This window comes from Dama dama, chromosome 6 (genome assembly GCF_033118175.1).
Source record: "Dama dama isolate Ldn47 chromosome 6, ASM3311817v1, whole genome shotgun sequence".
In the NCBI taxonomy this organism is placed as follows: Eukaryota; Metazoa; Chordata; class Mammalia; order Artiodactyla; family Cervidae; genus Dama; species Dama dama.
In genome coordinates this window covers 26289076-26304079 of record NC_083686.1, presented here as the reverse complement: position 1 = coordinate 26304079, position 15004 = coordinate 26289076, and the positions used below count along the sequence as shown (strand labels likewise).

The following is a 15004-nucleotide window of genomic DNA, read 5'->3' as shown; positions in this document are numbered from 1 at the left end:
TGTCCACAACATGGGCAACTTCTCCAACTAACCACAGCCTCTTCTTCCCACCAGGCATTCTTCCTACGGAAGGCTCTTGGACGACCATGACTACGGGTCCTGGGGAAACTACAACAACCCTCTGTATGACGACTCCTAACGAAAGAATGTGCCCGGGATGAGGAATAACTGTCTTTATTTATCAGTGCTTATCCAGTAGAATTAATAACAAGTACCTGAGGCGCCTTGAGCGACAATCCTGTTTTGTTGGTTTGGTTGTTTTGTTTTTTTTCCTCCCTCTCCTCTGGCTGCTGCAACTTCTCCTTTCTGGTACCAAAAAAACAAAAAAAACAAAATTATTTAAAAGTGAGTGGAGTCTGATATGCAGCGGACCTGGGCCAACCCTGAGCCGTCCAGGCTGGACGCCACGGTGGTGACGTCTGTACCTAGCGGGGGTCCCACCGAGAGAAGAACCAGGAAGAGGGATGGATCAAGTTGTGTCATCAGGGGTTAATTTTAGGGGAACTTTCTGTGTGTGGTATTTCTTAAACTTTTCTTTATGAAGTTACATTAAATCTCGATGAGGGGAAAGGCCATGAGGGCGGGGAGGAGTTTGCCCTACAGGTAAGGAAGCAGGGGTTTCTCAGATTCCTTTTTAATCTTGGTTTATCTGGTTGTGTCTGATCGGATACCTGCTTGGCTCTGCAAGCTGGAGGCCAGCTTCTTAGCTGCCTAATTATGGAGAGAGGAAGCAAGAAGGTGCCCTGGAGGGGACCAGCCGGCCGAGTACTACTACAGAGTAGCAGACTGCTGTCGGATCTCAGCGTGCCAGCCCCTCGGCCACCCCTCCAGGCCATCTGTGTCTGCTAAGGATGCCCGGTTATCTAGCCAACCGCAGCTGGGACCCCAGCCCGCAAGCTTTCAGTGGAGTTGCTTCCACAGAAGCAGGCTCCACAGAAGAAGGCTGTGCGATGAGTTTAGTTGTAGGAGAGAAAGAGAGAGGCATGTGGAGTGAGTGTAGGGTGGGGGGTCATGGAGGAGGGTGGGAAGGAAGTGGGGGCAACATGCATTGAATACCTCATTAAGGAAGGTAGGATCAGCCCCCAGTGACTGTCAGAGGCATCCGCTGCATGGAGGAACCTGTAGAATCCTTGCTTTCTACCCACAAAGCGACTGGTTCACTGCCTTACTGTCTGTTGGATAATGGCTGTAAACTTTTTTTTTTTAATTTTTTTAAAGGCACTAGTTTTTCTGCAATTACTCAATGAGCCTTTTCCATAGGAAATGGACACCATGATTAATCCATTTATTTTCCCCAAATGCTCACCTTACTAATTCTGCCATTTAATAGATGAACACCCCTGGGTACACAGTTTTAAAATCCTGTGTCACGAATTTTGAGAAAGAACTGATTGTCTTTGCGGTCATCCATTTCCGGCCATGTTCTCAACAGCAGGTAATTTCATCCCACTGCCCCACTGGGAACATTTGAAAATGCCTGGTATAATTTTTGAGTGTCACCCCTTAGGGGTACTAGGGGCCATGGGTAGAGGCCATGGATGTGCTGAATATCCCACAATGTAGAAGATAGCCCACCCTAATTGAGAGTTATCCGGCTGCAAATGTCAATAGTGCCAAGTGTGAGAGACCCTAATTTATTGTGATGCCCATTGTGACAAAGCAAGACGTTCCAGGTTAGTGATAGTTTTTACTTTTAACTAAATGAAATGATTCGTTAAATTTTTATCTGAAAAGTATTTAGTTTGTTGGCGTTGTGTTTAAAGTATTTAGTTTGATGAGTTGTTTTTGTGCATGATTGCCTTTTTATTCCTCTGTGTTTTCTAGATAGCTTTATTTCATGGCTCTAACCCTGTCCTCCTGAAACACCTGGTGATAGCAACTGTCATCTTATGTCTGATTTCATGGAGTACAAAATATACATTAAGTTCTGTTTCAAAATGTGTTCTCTTGTCCGACGCTATCATATAGAACGTGAAACTGCATTTTTTATTTCTAAACTTGGACCTGCTGCCATGACTCTGTTTAGTGTCCAGAAACTTGACCTTGGACTCATCCTGTCACTTGCTGTGACCCAACGAAGTACCGACATGGAAACGGCCACTGCCAGGCAGTTCTAAACCTCTCTGGTGTCAGAAACATTAGACCTGTGCTACTTTCCACAGCCTGCCAACCCCTGGCTCTGAAAGAAATTAATCCTAAACTCCCTAGGTACCAAAGGAGAGTGAGCAACCCCTAGAAGTATTTTATAACAAGAGGAGGGAATGAGAAGTAGGCTTCCAGGAATTCTCATATCTCTGATTTTGAAAATTTTTAAAAAGTTGACTTTCTCAGAAAAGTGGCCAGGAATGACCAAGAATGCCCCCTTTTAGCAATGCTTGGCCTGAATAACTGTCCGTCTTTCCTACCCATAGCCTTCCCCCCATAGGCTTTCAGTTTGGCAAAGGACACTTCAACAAAAACAAAGGACTTTCCATATATTTTCTTTTCACTCGGACACAGATATGTTGACAAAATGTTTATGAAGCCCCTTTGGAGAGGTGGTCTTCTGGATGTTGCTTCAGTTAAAAACACTTAGGTGAGAGGGACCAACCTCTTCCCAGGGAATCCTGACCAATTATAAATCACTGGGTCAGCAAGCAGCTTTCCTCACCAAGGTGCTGTTGTCCAAGAGCCTTTAATAGGTTGGTTGCTCTGATGAACTTCGGGATCTTTATGATAAAGAGAGGGCTCTGGACCTGCAGCACATGCATTCTGCAAGGTGACAGCTTCCCCTAAACCCTCGGGAAGTCCTTGTTATGCTAGTAGAAAATACCTATGGGTTGAACCTTATTTTGCCAAGTGCATTTTTCTGTTTTTGAGTTGGCCAAAAATGTTAACAACTGCTTTCGACACACACACTCACACAACATATGCCAATAAGTGACGTCCTTTATCTCAGGGAGCGAGTCTGTTCAGGTCTACACAAGGGAAATGACTCCAGTGGGTCCAAAACAACCACATACCATCCAGGCACTGGACTAGTCAGAAAGTGTTAGAGAGAATGTCACTAACACTAGAAGAAGCCCCTTCTAGAATACAGGTTACAAACGCTGACAGAATGGGCTTCAACCTTGTTTTCTTGTGGCCCTGATGAAGGCTCTGGCCCTCCCTGGACGTCTGTGTCTTCATTTCTTAGGCAGGCGTGATGGTGTCCTATGGACCTCACCCCATGCTACCTCACAAATCTGCTGTGAGGATTAATGAAGTCATGTCTACAGTGTTTTCAGTTTCTGGAGAAAAATATTTATAGACATTTTAAGTATTACATAGATGTATAAGTGATCTTGGTTTCTTGTTTGGTGTGTTGTTTTTACTAAAATGTGTAAAATGACACCTGTATAATAGCTACATACAGACAGCTCTTAGAGCTCTGAGCTATGCCCCAATGCTCCTGCCTGACTTCCTGGGACCACAAAGGAGGGTTTCCATCCCTGAATGAAAGGATGGCCCAGGACGCAGGTCTCACAGACTGTTGAGTTAGGGTAACACGTGTGGATATCTGAGCGCTAACACCTGTGGACCTGGCCTTTACCATTCTAAAGTCTTCTGAGTTCTCTGTGGAGTTGATTTGGGTTTACCATCATCTGTTTGCCCTTTGTCTTGCTTGCAGGGGTGCATGGGTCAATCCTTCGCATCTGGGAAATGAATTTTGCGACTGGGCCAGATGCTAATTTGCACGTTGATTCACCTTCTTTGCCTTTTACCTCTTTTGGCAAATGAATGTACCATTTCAACTTGGATTTTTAAGTGCGAGGTGATATTGGTAATAGTGCTAACCAAGAGACCAGTGCCAGATTGCTTTCTTGGGGTAAGCCCACACCATTTAAAGATGGAAAGACGTGCAACTTCTTTGCTATTTGATGTCATTGTATCTACATTTGTTGTAAGACCTATTGCATACTAATGATAATTATATCAATTAAAGTTCTTAAAAGCTCGCATCTGACAGTGGTGATTCACATTTTGATATGTTTTGTTATTCAAGCCATTTGGTTGCTGTGCTCCGTACTGCTTGCGTTAAGCAGCCATGGCTTGTTCTTAGAGAAAATTTATCCCACAACAATAAATTATACTTTCTGCAGAGTGGGAAGTTCTCTCTGATCTTGAAACAGAACTGAAGGATGTCAGAAATGAAGAAACTTTCCAAGCAGTGATTTTACTCTTAACTATACACCATGCCTTATAAAATAGTTGTAAAAAAGAAACACTTTGATTCAATAAAGTGTTATATATAATAAGTTATATTAAGGTGGTAGCAGTACATTTGATACTTGCTTTGTTCTCCTTCAAAAACACTCAGCATACCCATCCTATCTGACAGTTAAATAGCAGGCAGTTTTAATCATCCAGAATATTATTCCCACCCCCAGAAGCCAACCAAAGACTATTCTAATTCTGAAGAAAACGGCAATAGCAAAGCCCAGGCATCTTGCAACATAGGAAAGAAAGGGATACACTTGCAAACTAGAGCAAGATGATTTGATGATGGATTTAAACTTAAGGTCAGACTTAATACCTTTCGATACCTGACTTTCAGTGCCACAACATGGAGGATTGATGGGGAGACATCAAGATGGACAAAGAGGACAAGACATGAAACAGGCCCTTCCCCACTGATCATTCAGAGGACCTGCCATGGGCCTAAAAACACGTATTAACTCCATTATTCCAAGCGTGCCTTCACAGGTTTGGTCAGAAAGCACATTAAGTGTGCATAGAAAGGGAAAGCCTAATAATAATTTGTAGTGTTCACATCTTTTGAATTATTGGGTCAGATCAATTTTTTCCCCTGTAGCATAGCTTTTCCAAGTCAAGTCATAATCTATTTTAATCACTGAGTAACCTTTCTCCAATCTTTTACTCTCCTAAAATTCAACAGTGTGCCCCAGTAGCTAGTAGCTATATTTTGATTTTCATCAGAAAGGATTGAGTCATAAGTGACAATTAAAAACACTGATCAAGGGACTTCCCTGGTGGTCCAGTTGCTAGGACTCTGCACTCCCAAGGCAGAAGGCCCAGGTTAAATCTCTGGTCAGGGAACTAGACCTCATATGCTGCAACTAAACATCCTGCATGCCACAGCTAAGAGTGGACACAGCCAAATAAATAAATAATCATAAAAAGACAGCACTGATCAAACTGGGAAAAACATAAGATCTCTTAAAGGATGTAGTCTCTGGTGTGTGTAGAATGTACTTTGCTTTCTTGACCAAAAGAGTATTAATCAGTTCTAGTCAACAAATATATGGTGTTTCTATTTAAGCAAGACACTGAATATTTACTATTAAAAAAAGAAGTAATGCATATTCATGAAGAACTTTAGGTGCCTGTGGACAACTGTCTAATGTATTCCTTACATCACCTCTAGTGGTTTTCACACTCTCGTCATCCTACAGATGGGGAAGCTGAGGTTCCAGGATATCGAATTCATTCATGCATGGACTGAATCCTTCTGTCTGCTCCATAATGAAAAAGATGCCCTCTGCTCTCCATGTATTTACAGTTTAGTAAGTAGTAGAGGTGGGATTCAAACCAAGTCTATCTGTCACCAGACCTCTTTCCACCCAAGGGACTGGTATCTGATGTAAATATAATCCAGGTCTTAAGACTCTCACATCCCTTGCAAAGTCCCCCCTCAGCTATTTCGGGCTATCTCAAGAGTGCCTGGCATGCAGCCCAGAGCAAGCCCAGTCAGCTCCCGAGCACATGTCCCCCTGCCAGGCTCTGTCACCTCTCTGCTGACTCCTGCTGCCTCGCCAGGCTGTGTTCTGTGCCAAGGAGGAGACTGCCTCCCCTCATCCCCGATCTGCTAGGGCACTGCCATTGCCCAGGGTTTTAGTGAAAACCTCGCTCTTATTGTCCACTTGCAGCCTCATCACTCCCACAGGAGTTTAGCATAAGTCCACAGCAGCCTGGACCTGGGGGTGCTGCCCTCGGCATCACTGACCCCACTTGTCTGAAGCCTCCATCACCACGCTCACCTGTCTTTCCTCAGTGTCGTTGTAACAGTGCTTATTCTCACATAGCACTTACTATGAGAAAGATACTGTTCTAAGCATTTTACATGGATTAAGATCCCATGGGGTAAATACTGTTAATAGCCCCATTATACAGATGAAGAAACTAAGGTCTAGAGATGGCCCTAGGTCACGCTGTTGGTAAGTGGTGCGGCAGGATTCGACTGTCACCAGTGGACCTCCAGAGTCCGTGCGCTTGGCCACCTCCACAGAACCCTGACTCGGTGCCAGAGATTCCTGCCACAGATGCTGGGCCAGCCATCCCAGTGAACCCAATGGGACTACCTGAGGCCAAAGCTGGGCAACATTCCTACCTCTAGGAAGGTTTCTGGAATAGCCAGAGGGACCCACTCTTAGGGCATCCGGCCGACCAGATTCTGAGCTGCCGCTATGTAGATTCTGGCACTGTCAACCCAGGTCACCTGCCAAAGTCACCCAACCATTATAATCAACAGCAAGCACTCCAGGGTGACCCTTGCCTGTCACCAGACCACACAGCCACTACGTTGAGACAGTCCAGACTGCCATCTTGTTCTCCCGCTGACCACATCTCCCTTGGCACTCAGACAGAAGTCGCTGCCACAAACACTGCTGGGCAGAGTGTTGAAAAGTTCCAGTCAGTCAGAAGCCAGGTGTTGCCAGGTGGTATGAGAGACACATGACCACACTCAGCCCCCGTGCCTGGACATTCAGCATTGTCATGGGGATTCATCAGGGAAAAACAAAAACCAAAACAAAAATCAAAAAAATACTCTTCCTTGAATTTCTGGGCTATTTATTAAAATCTTAATCTGAAGTTAAGGATTTCAGATAGAAGTGAGAGTCTTTTTAAAATTTTTATTGAAGTATAGTTGCTTTACAAAAACCCAAAACAGAACTCTGGTATGACCCAGCAATCCCACTCCTGGGCATATAGCCAGAGAAAACCATAATTCAAAAAGATGCATGCACCCCAAAGTTCACTGCAGCACTATTTACAATAGCCAGGACATGAAAGCAACCAAAATGTCCATCAACAGAGGAACAGATAAGGGAGATGTAGTACATATATACAATGAAATATTAGCCGCAAAAACGAAAGAAATGAGAGTCTTACACAAGCTTTGCAAAAGCAGGAAGAAAAAAGGTTAGGCAAGCCAGGCCAGGTAACTGCTGACATTCTTGAGTCTCTGGGAGGCTGTGACATCTCAGGCTGTGGCTGTGAGGCAGATGGTTCTTGGTTCATGGAGAAGTGAAGCTGCCTACACATCTTGACAGCAACAGTTTCTGGAGAATGGCTTTGCCTTGTCCATATCGTACCTGAGAACTACTTGTGGACAAGCGCTAGCCAGAACCCCACAGGAAAGGAGACTGCAAGACACATGGTTCTTGCCTTCTCCTCTGTATTTCAGAGGACAGCACGGTGACGATTCTGAGCTGAACATAGAGAGAAGAGCCCATCCCTTTACCCCAGGTTAGAACTTCCCCCAAAAGACATAACATCACATTATCCCTAACGTGATGCAACTGGCCCTTACACAACTAAGGACAGACTCATTAGCCCCTGAAAAAGACACCACCTCCCATTTGTCACTTAACCTCCCAGAATAGTTCCTCCTAGCTTAGGTACAATGATTGCTATTCTGTGACTTAAATACTAAATTACAGGGTTAACTGCTTTATATTAGATAGAGGGGGGATGAGAAAGGAGAGAAAAGGGACTGATTAATATATATATACCTATACACCTATCAAGTCTAGGAGAGAATATGCATAGTTATGAAACACTTCCTCTCCACATCTAGTCATGTGGCACATAGCTATCTGTAGCTTTCTTCTCCCACTTACCATCATAGGCTCTTTTTGTCCTCAATCAACACCTCCTCTGGTTGTGGTTCTTTCTGTGGCAGGATGATGCAAATATTCTGTCAGAACGTGAGTACAACTTGGGACTGGAAAAAATAAAAGGAGCTCCTGGACTGGACACTGTTTTTACAATGCTACTGCTTTCTCTTGCTCATAGTCATTAAATTTATATATACATATATATATATTTATATTTATATATATACATTTATATATATATATATATATATATATATTGCTGTTACTTCTCTTTTCTTTGTAAAGACAATAAATGAGGTTTTATGAAACCAAAAAATACATATATTTTTAGTTTGACCTAATTTTTCGACCTGCACATTATGTGAGATCTTAGTTCCCCAACTTGGAATGAAGCCCATGCCTTCTGCTTTGGAAGTACTGGACCACCAGGGAAGACCCAAATTTGACCTAACTTTTAAATGAATGGGGGGAGGGGAGACAGTTCGCATTGCATATAAAGTGCCAAATACTCTCCACTCCCTACTTTCTTGCCCTTCCCTCTCTCCTCTGCCCAGCCCTCTGACCCACCTCATCCATCCCAACTAATAGGAAAAAAAAAAAAAAGTAGGGGGAGAAAATAGAGAAAGGGTTCAAAACCCCTTTCAGCACTTTGCCTGCTGCAGGCAGAGCCATGGTCGTCTCTGCCCCCATCCACCTACCCACCAGTGACTCCCAGCTCCCCTCCTCTGTCTGGAGTCTTCTGAGGAGAAGGATGAAGTCTTCAGAAAGCTGGAGCATGATAAAAGACCTGCTGGGATGAGCAGGGGAGAGGAAAAGCAGGGTTTCCTTTCACTGATTGACTTTCAGCAGGGGAGTTCCAACAGCCGCACCGCCCTCCATTTCCCACCAGTCGCCCTCCCTCTGGGGAAGAAACTCCAGGCTGTAGATGGGTTTGTGTGCTCAGTCACTTAACCATGTCCAACTCTTTGATACCTCATGGACTGTAGACCACCAGACTCCTCTGTCCATGGAATGCTCCAGCCAAGAAGTGGAATGGATTGCCATTTCCTTCTCCAGGGGATCTTCTGGACCCATGGATTGAACTTGCATCTCCTGCATTGGCAGGCAAATTCTTTACCACTGCATCACCTGGGAAGCCCAGTAGGTGGGTTTGCTGAGCCACAGAAACAAGCTCTGGAGTGATATGCTATGGAATGAAATACAGGTTGAGTAGCCCCCAGTGGCAATTAGTCTCAGGTTCTGTGGCCCAGGGGCTGTTGGAATGATTGAGCTCACTGCTCCTGACATCCATTTCAGGAAAGCAGCCAAGCTCACCAAGCAATCTCCCTCATGGGCCACAGCCTTGAGACTTCTGTTGCCTTCCAAGGGTTCTCAGCATCACCTGGCTATTGGCCCTCTTCTCCTCCAGAATGGAGAGGCTGGATTTTCTGTCCATCTCTCATAGGCCAGTTTCAATCTCCCCATCACAGTTCAGATGCATCCCTGAGCTGGTATCTCAGAGACTGGCCTTTTGAGCCATCACAGGGAGCTGACAGATGGCTCTTCAGTAAAGAAAGGCATCATCATTCTTTCTAAGTCTCTCTGAGCTTGATAGCTGGTTCCCTGGAAAGTAACAGACCATCAATCTAACCATAGTCAAAACCACAAGGAAAGGAAAACCGAAAGACTAGAGATTCTGCCAACTCACCATCTTTTCCCCATTGGTCCTTCTCCACACGTCAGACATCAGCTGTAAAAAGAAAGGACACTTGGGGAATCCAGCCTGCTACCTGATGGAGGCATACGGGACTGGAGACCAACAGAGAGCCTCTCGTTTGCCTTGTTAAAGGCACCATGATTCCCCTAAGGATTAGACTGTGATGGAGTTGTAGCATTGAAAGCAAAAAATGTCATTCATTCATTTACCATTTAACAGAGTATTCGCTTATACATTCTAGATATAGAAACCAGTGAAATAAGGCATGATCCCTAGGATAGTATTCATCCCCAGAATGCTTTTAGTCTAATCAAAGAATCAATCCTGTGATTCCATTCAAAGCAGTGGGTACCTTGGTAGTATAATGTGCAGGGGACAGTGGGAGCACAGAAGAGGGTGAAGTGAAAGGACTGAAAGCGTCCTAACAAGTTTATTTTCGTCTTCTTTATTCCCAGATACTTCCCTGTTCCCCATTCCCCTTTCCCTTCACCCTCGCTCCCACACCCATCTCTGCCTAACCCAATTCCCTGAACCTGAACTTGCCCCTGGGGGCTCTTTCTCTACAGATCCATCCTGTCATTCCCTAATTTTATTTTGAAAATCACTTTGTCCTCTTACCTGACCCCTGACCCATTTGTACCAGGAGTCCTGGCCTCTCCAAATCCAGGTCACAGCCAGACAGGCCCTCTGTTCCAGGGTTTGTCACCTCCCAGCAATGCTCCAGCTGGAGCCTAGTTAGAACTGTGTCCATAACTGTGGAAAGAAGACAGGAGAGAGAAGAGAAATGAAAGATGAGACAAGTGGGTGGGGGGAAGGGAAAAATTCCTCATTTCTTCATCTTGCCACACTTTTCTGATGATTGCCAAAGAACCAAACTGCTTCTCCTCTGTGCTCAGAAGGAAAGGAGATGGGAGAAGGGGAATGGCAAGCGCTGAATACCTGTTATGTGCCTGCACCATGAGGGGGGTATTAAGATCTGTTTAGAGACCAGGAAACCGGGGCTCAGAAAGGTTGAGAGACCCTCCCATGGTAACAGAGCTAGTAAGAGACAGTCTCGATTTCCACCCGGAACTTCTTATTTCAAAGTCCATTGTCTCTTTGGTATGATAAGGCTTCTCAAACGTTAATGTGCATCCAGATCACAGCGGATCTTGTTAAAATGCAGATTTGGAGTTTGGGGGCGGGGCCTAAATTCTGTATTTGAAATAAGCTCCCAGGTGGGGCTGGTGCTAAGAGCTCCAGGCTGCCCCCTCACTGTAAGCAGCAAGGCCCTGGGAAATGAAGCCTTCTCATCATCCCTGGTAAACCCCGTGGGCCTTACCGGAAGGAGTTCCCCGTAGAGGTATACACCACCTCCGGACCCCAGGGCAGCAATATGTGGCAACATTAAGTTACTTTGATTTTTAGTCATTGCTATGACAATGGAATTACCAGCATTTCGTATCCAACAGTCAAGGATGCTATTAATACAAATCTGACCACGCGTGAAATAATCCAGGCTGATTTTCTAAGGGCAGTCCTGCCCGGTACAGAATCGTCCCGCCTGAAATTCTCAGAGCTTCCTCCCCAGAGAATTCCCAGCATCAGCGATCGGTGGTGTGCGCTGCGGTCAGGCACCGTCTCCTTGCCTGTCTTATCTCCATTTACTAGTTCTCAGTCATTAGAAACATCAGCTGGCCCTCCAGCTGTTCTGCTCAGAACTGTCATTAGAGACAGCTGCTCTCCGGGAGGTCAGGGCTCACGCGCGAGGGCATGAGTGTTGACGCCGCTTCCAGAACTCCAACACGTCAACAGGAAAGATGATCCAAGGTGGGCCTAAGCAGAGAGAGGGGCATGCTCACATACTTCCGGGCACCCCCGAAAGAGCACAGGGATGTGGCTGTCACACAAACTTGGATATTTTAGGAAAGCAAGCGGGCCAGCTGAAGAATTCACATCACTCTGCATTCCACCAGAATTTGAAAAGGTATTTATTCAGAAGATGGAAAAGGAGCTGATATCTACTACGCTGCTGAGACGTGTCAGAAACTGGACAGATGCTTTACAAATATTATTTCATTGCATCTGTAGCAAGGAGTAGTCATTACAAACTCAAACACTGAGCTGGAGTGTCTGGGTTTGAATCTCAGTTCAGCTAATTACCTGAAAAAAATTTACAGTCTGAGTTCCTCAGTTTCTTCATCCATAAAGTGGGTAGCAGAAGGGTACCTGCCTTATTAGGCTGCTATGTAAGTTAAATCAAGTAATACATGCAGAACCCAGACAAAGTCTCTGCTTGTTAAATAAAATAGCCATGCAAGATGAATTATTTTTCCATATTTTAAAGATGAGAAAACTAAGGCTTACTCAAGCTTGGGCACCTACAATCTGGAAGAACCTATCTGATCAACCATAATGAAAGCTAATATTCACTGAGAACTTACTATGTACCAGACACTATTTTAAGTAATTTGGTAGCATCAGCAGAATCAATCCTTACAATCACTCTAAAAGACAGGTATTATTAGCCACATTTTGCCATACAAATAAACTGACTTACCCTTAGATACATATTTGGTTGGACTTCCTTGATGGTTCAGTGGTAAAGAACACACCTGCCAATGAAGGAGACACAGGTTTGATCCCTGGGTTGAAAACGTCCCCTGGAGAAGGAAATGGCAACCCACTCCAGTATTCTTGCCTGGAAAATCCCATGGACAGAGGAGCCTGGTGGGCTACAGTCCATAGAGTCAAAAAAGAGCCGGACACAACTTAGCGACTAAACAATAACAACAGATTATTGGTAAAAACCCAGCACAAAAAATAAACCCATAGTTAGTTCTCAGTCCTGCCAATTATTAACTCTGACTTAATCTCCCTCAGCCTCAGATTCCTCACCTAAAAAATGTAGACGATAATACTTACTTGGCAAGGTGCTTATAAAGACTAAATAAGATCGTTTATCCATAGTCTGTCTGCATATTAAGCACTGCTCAATGACTGTTAATCCTCATCTCTTTTCCTTTCTCTGTGCCTCAGAAGGATGACAAATAGAGATGCAGATATTTTGTATGGCTGAGTCCCTTTGCTCTTCACCTAAAGAATCCACGTGCAATGCAGGAGACCCTAGGTTTGATCCCTGGGTTGGGAAGATCCCCTGGAGAAGGGAATGGTGACCCACTCCAGTATTCTTGGCTGGAGAATTCCATGGACAGAGCCTGGTGAGCTACAATCCATAGGGTTGCAGAGTCAGACATGAGTGAACAACTAACAATTTCACTTTTACCCCAATACAACATTTAAAAAAATTTTTAAATAAAACATGAGAAAAGAGAAAGAAATGAAGATATTATTCTCACATTATTTACAATCAAGTTTCTGGATGACAGCTAAGAGTCCCAGAGTCGACTCTTGAATTGGAGTTTTATTCCATAACATCCATTCCATATAATTAAAATATCAAATTATCATGGGGGGAAACCCTCACTTTGGATACACACTTTGGCAAGCATATGTTTAATAAGTGAAAACAAGAGCATAATACAAATCTATATTTTAAAATATCTCAGGAGTAGGAATGGGCATAGGTTGTTTGGTTCCTGAAAACTGGACTGAAGACGCTGTCTTTTCCTGGTAGATTTCTTAGTAATCAGAATCAGCAGTTTTCATTGCTCTGGGGACATTGGAAATGGTCAGTATTTGGTTCACGTGGGGAAAAATTTTCCATTGCCGAGTGAATGAGTGTGAATGGTCAATTCTAAGGGAGGAGTTTCAAGTGTGATTTCTCTTACAGTGAACACCTGCTCCCTTTTCAAAAGCATGAAGAACCTATCTTAACAGTAGCCTTCATCTTCTCCAGAGAAACCTTCCCTGTCTTTATATCAGATCATTCAGCTCCCCCTGAAATCTGAAATTTGCCAGCCAGATCTTTCTAAATGACTAACCCATCCTTTACTCCACATCACTTTTTCTTGATGTTCATTAGCTCTGTTCATTCGAGTTTTAAAAAGTGACTATCAGGATTTCTCTAGTAGTCCAGTGCTTAAGAATCCACCTGCCAACACAGAGGACATGGGTTTGACCCCTGGTGTGGGAAAATCCGGCAAGCTGCAGGGCAACTAAGCCATGTGAAGTGAAGTAAAAGTCACTCAGTCATGTCCAACTCTTTGTGACTCCATGACTGTAGCCTGCCAGGCTCCTCTGTCCATGGAATTCTCCAGGCCAGAATACTGGAGTGGGTAGCCGTTCCCTTCTCCAGGACATCCTCCCAACCCAGGGATTGAACCCCGGTCTTCCACGTTGCAGATGGATTCTTTACCATCTGAGCCACCAGGGAAGCCTCAACTAAGCCATGGGTCACAATTACTGAGCCGGCATGCCTCGGGCCTGTGCTCTGAAATAAGAGAAGCCACTGCAATGAGAAGCCCATGCACAATGAAGCCCCAGCCATAAATAAATAATCAAGTCTTTTTTAAAAGTGACAATCAATGCCTACTGATAAGCTAAGGATTTATAGCTTAATTTAGAGTGTGACTGCTCTTTAACCAATCATGTATTCATATAATCAAAAGTTTTTTTCACCTTTCAAATAAACACACCACATTGTCTTGTCACTAATTATTTGCATTGCCTTAAGTCTATGAGAAAAGCACATCAGCTTCAGCTATTAGGAATTCATAAATACAAAGTTTTTTCATTATAGTTAAAGTGCTATTTATGATAAGCCTATAAAGATTTGAACTTCTCAAGTTAAGCCATCCTAAGTCAGGTGGTGTCTGTTTCCAAATATTTCATTAATCACATATGATGTCTTTGCTCAAAATGGGGATTCAGGTCTGCTAACTAATCCTACTAGCAGGTCTTCTCTGGGAGCTAGGGAAAAGATCCCAGGTCTCAACTGAGTTATTTTTGGCAGTGGGTAATTCCACATCCAAGAGACGCAGTTCTTTGCATAATCAAGTTTTCTTAATGTCTGTAGCAGTTTTGAGAGTTATAAAAGTATCTCTGACTTTTGTAAAGGCTTCTAAATAGCCTAAGATTGTTTAATCTTTCCTAATGAAATTAGATAAAAGTTGAAGCTTTTATCCATCTGAAGGGGGTTCCAGTACAGAATCATGGCTGCTGAGTGATATGTCTGCACATTTAGTCCTAAAATATGTGGCCCTGCATCCAGAGAAAATAACCTGGCCTTGGAAAAGTTGAAGTCACAAGCTTGAAAAGCTTAAACAAACAAAGAGAAGCCATGAGGTATGTTTACAATCCTTGAATAAAAGTTGTATTTATATTGAGCATATTCCCAACCCAGTTTCATGAATTGGCCCTTCTAGGAATTTGGGAAATTGGAGGACAGAGTAGTGTCTTATATGATGGTAAACAAGACCAGCATACTTCAGATCTTCTACTGTGGACCATGTGAAGTATGGAAAATGACAAAGGAATAGCCATCAAC

The 15004-nt window shown here is 43.8% G+C and overlaps 1 protein-coding gene across 1 annotated transcript in view; it reads left to right on the top strand.

Annotated features, from left to right (window-relative positions):
• The window catches only part of PARM1 (prostate androgen-regulated mucin-like protein 1), a 124072-nt gene extending 119791 nt beyond the window's left edge, over positions 1-4281 (top strand). The window contains exon 4 of the mRNA XM_061145785.1: positions 55-4281. Coding sequence (XP_061001768.1) covers positions 55-139 — 85 coding nt within the window. The 3' untranslated portion in view covers positions 140-4281. The remainder of the gene's footprint in view (positions 1-54) is intronic.
• The last annotated feature ends 10723 nt before the right edge of the window (positions 4282-15004 follow it).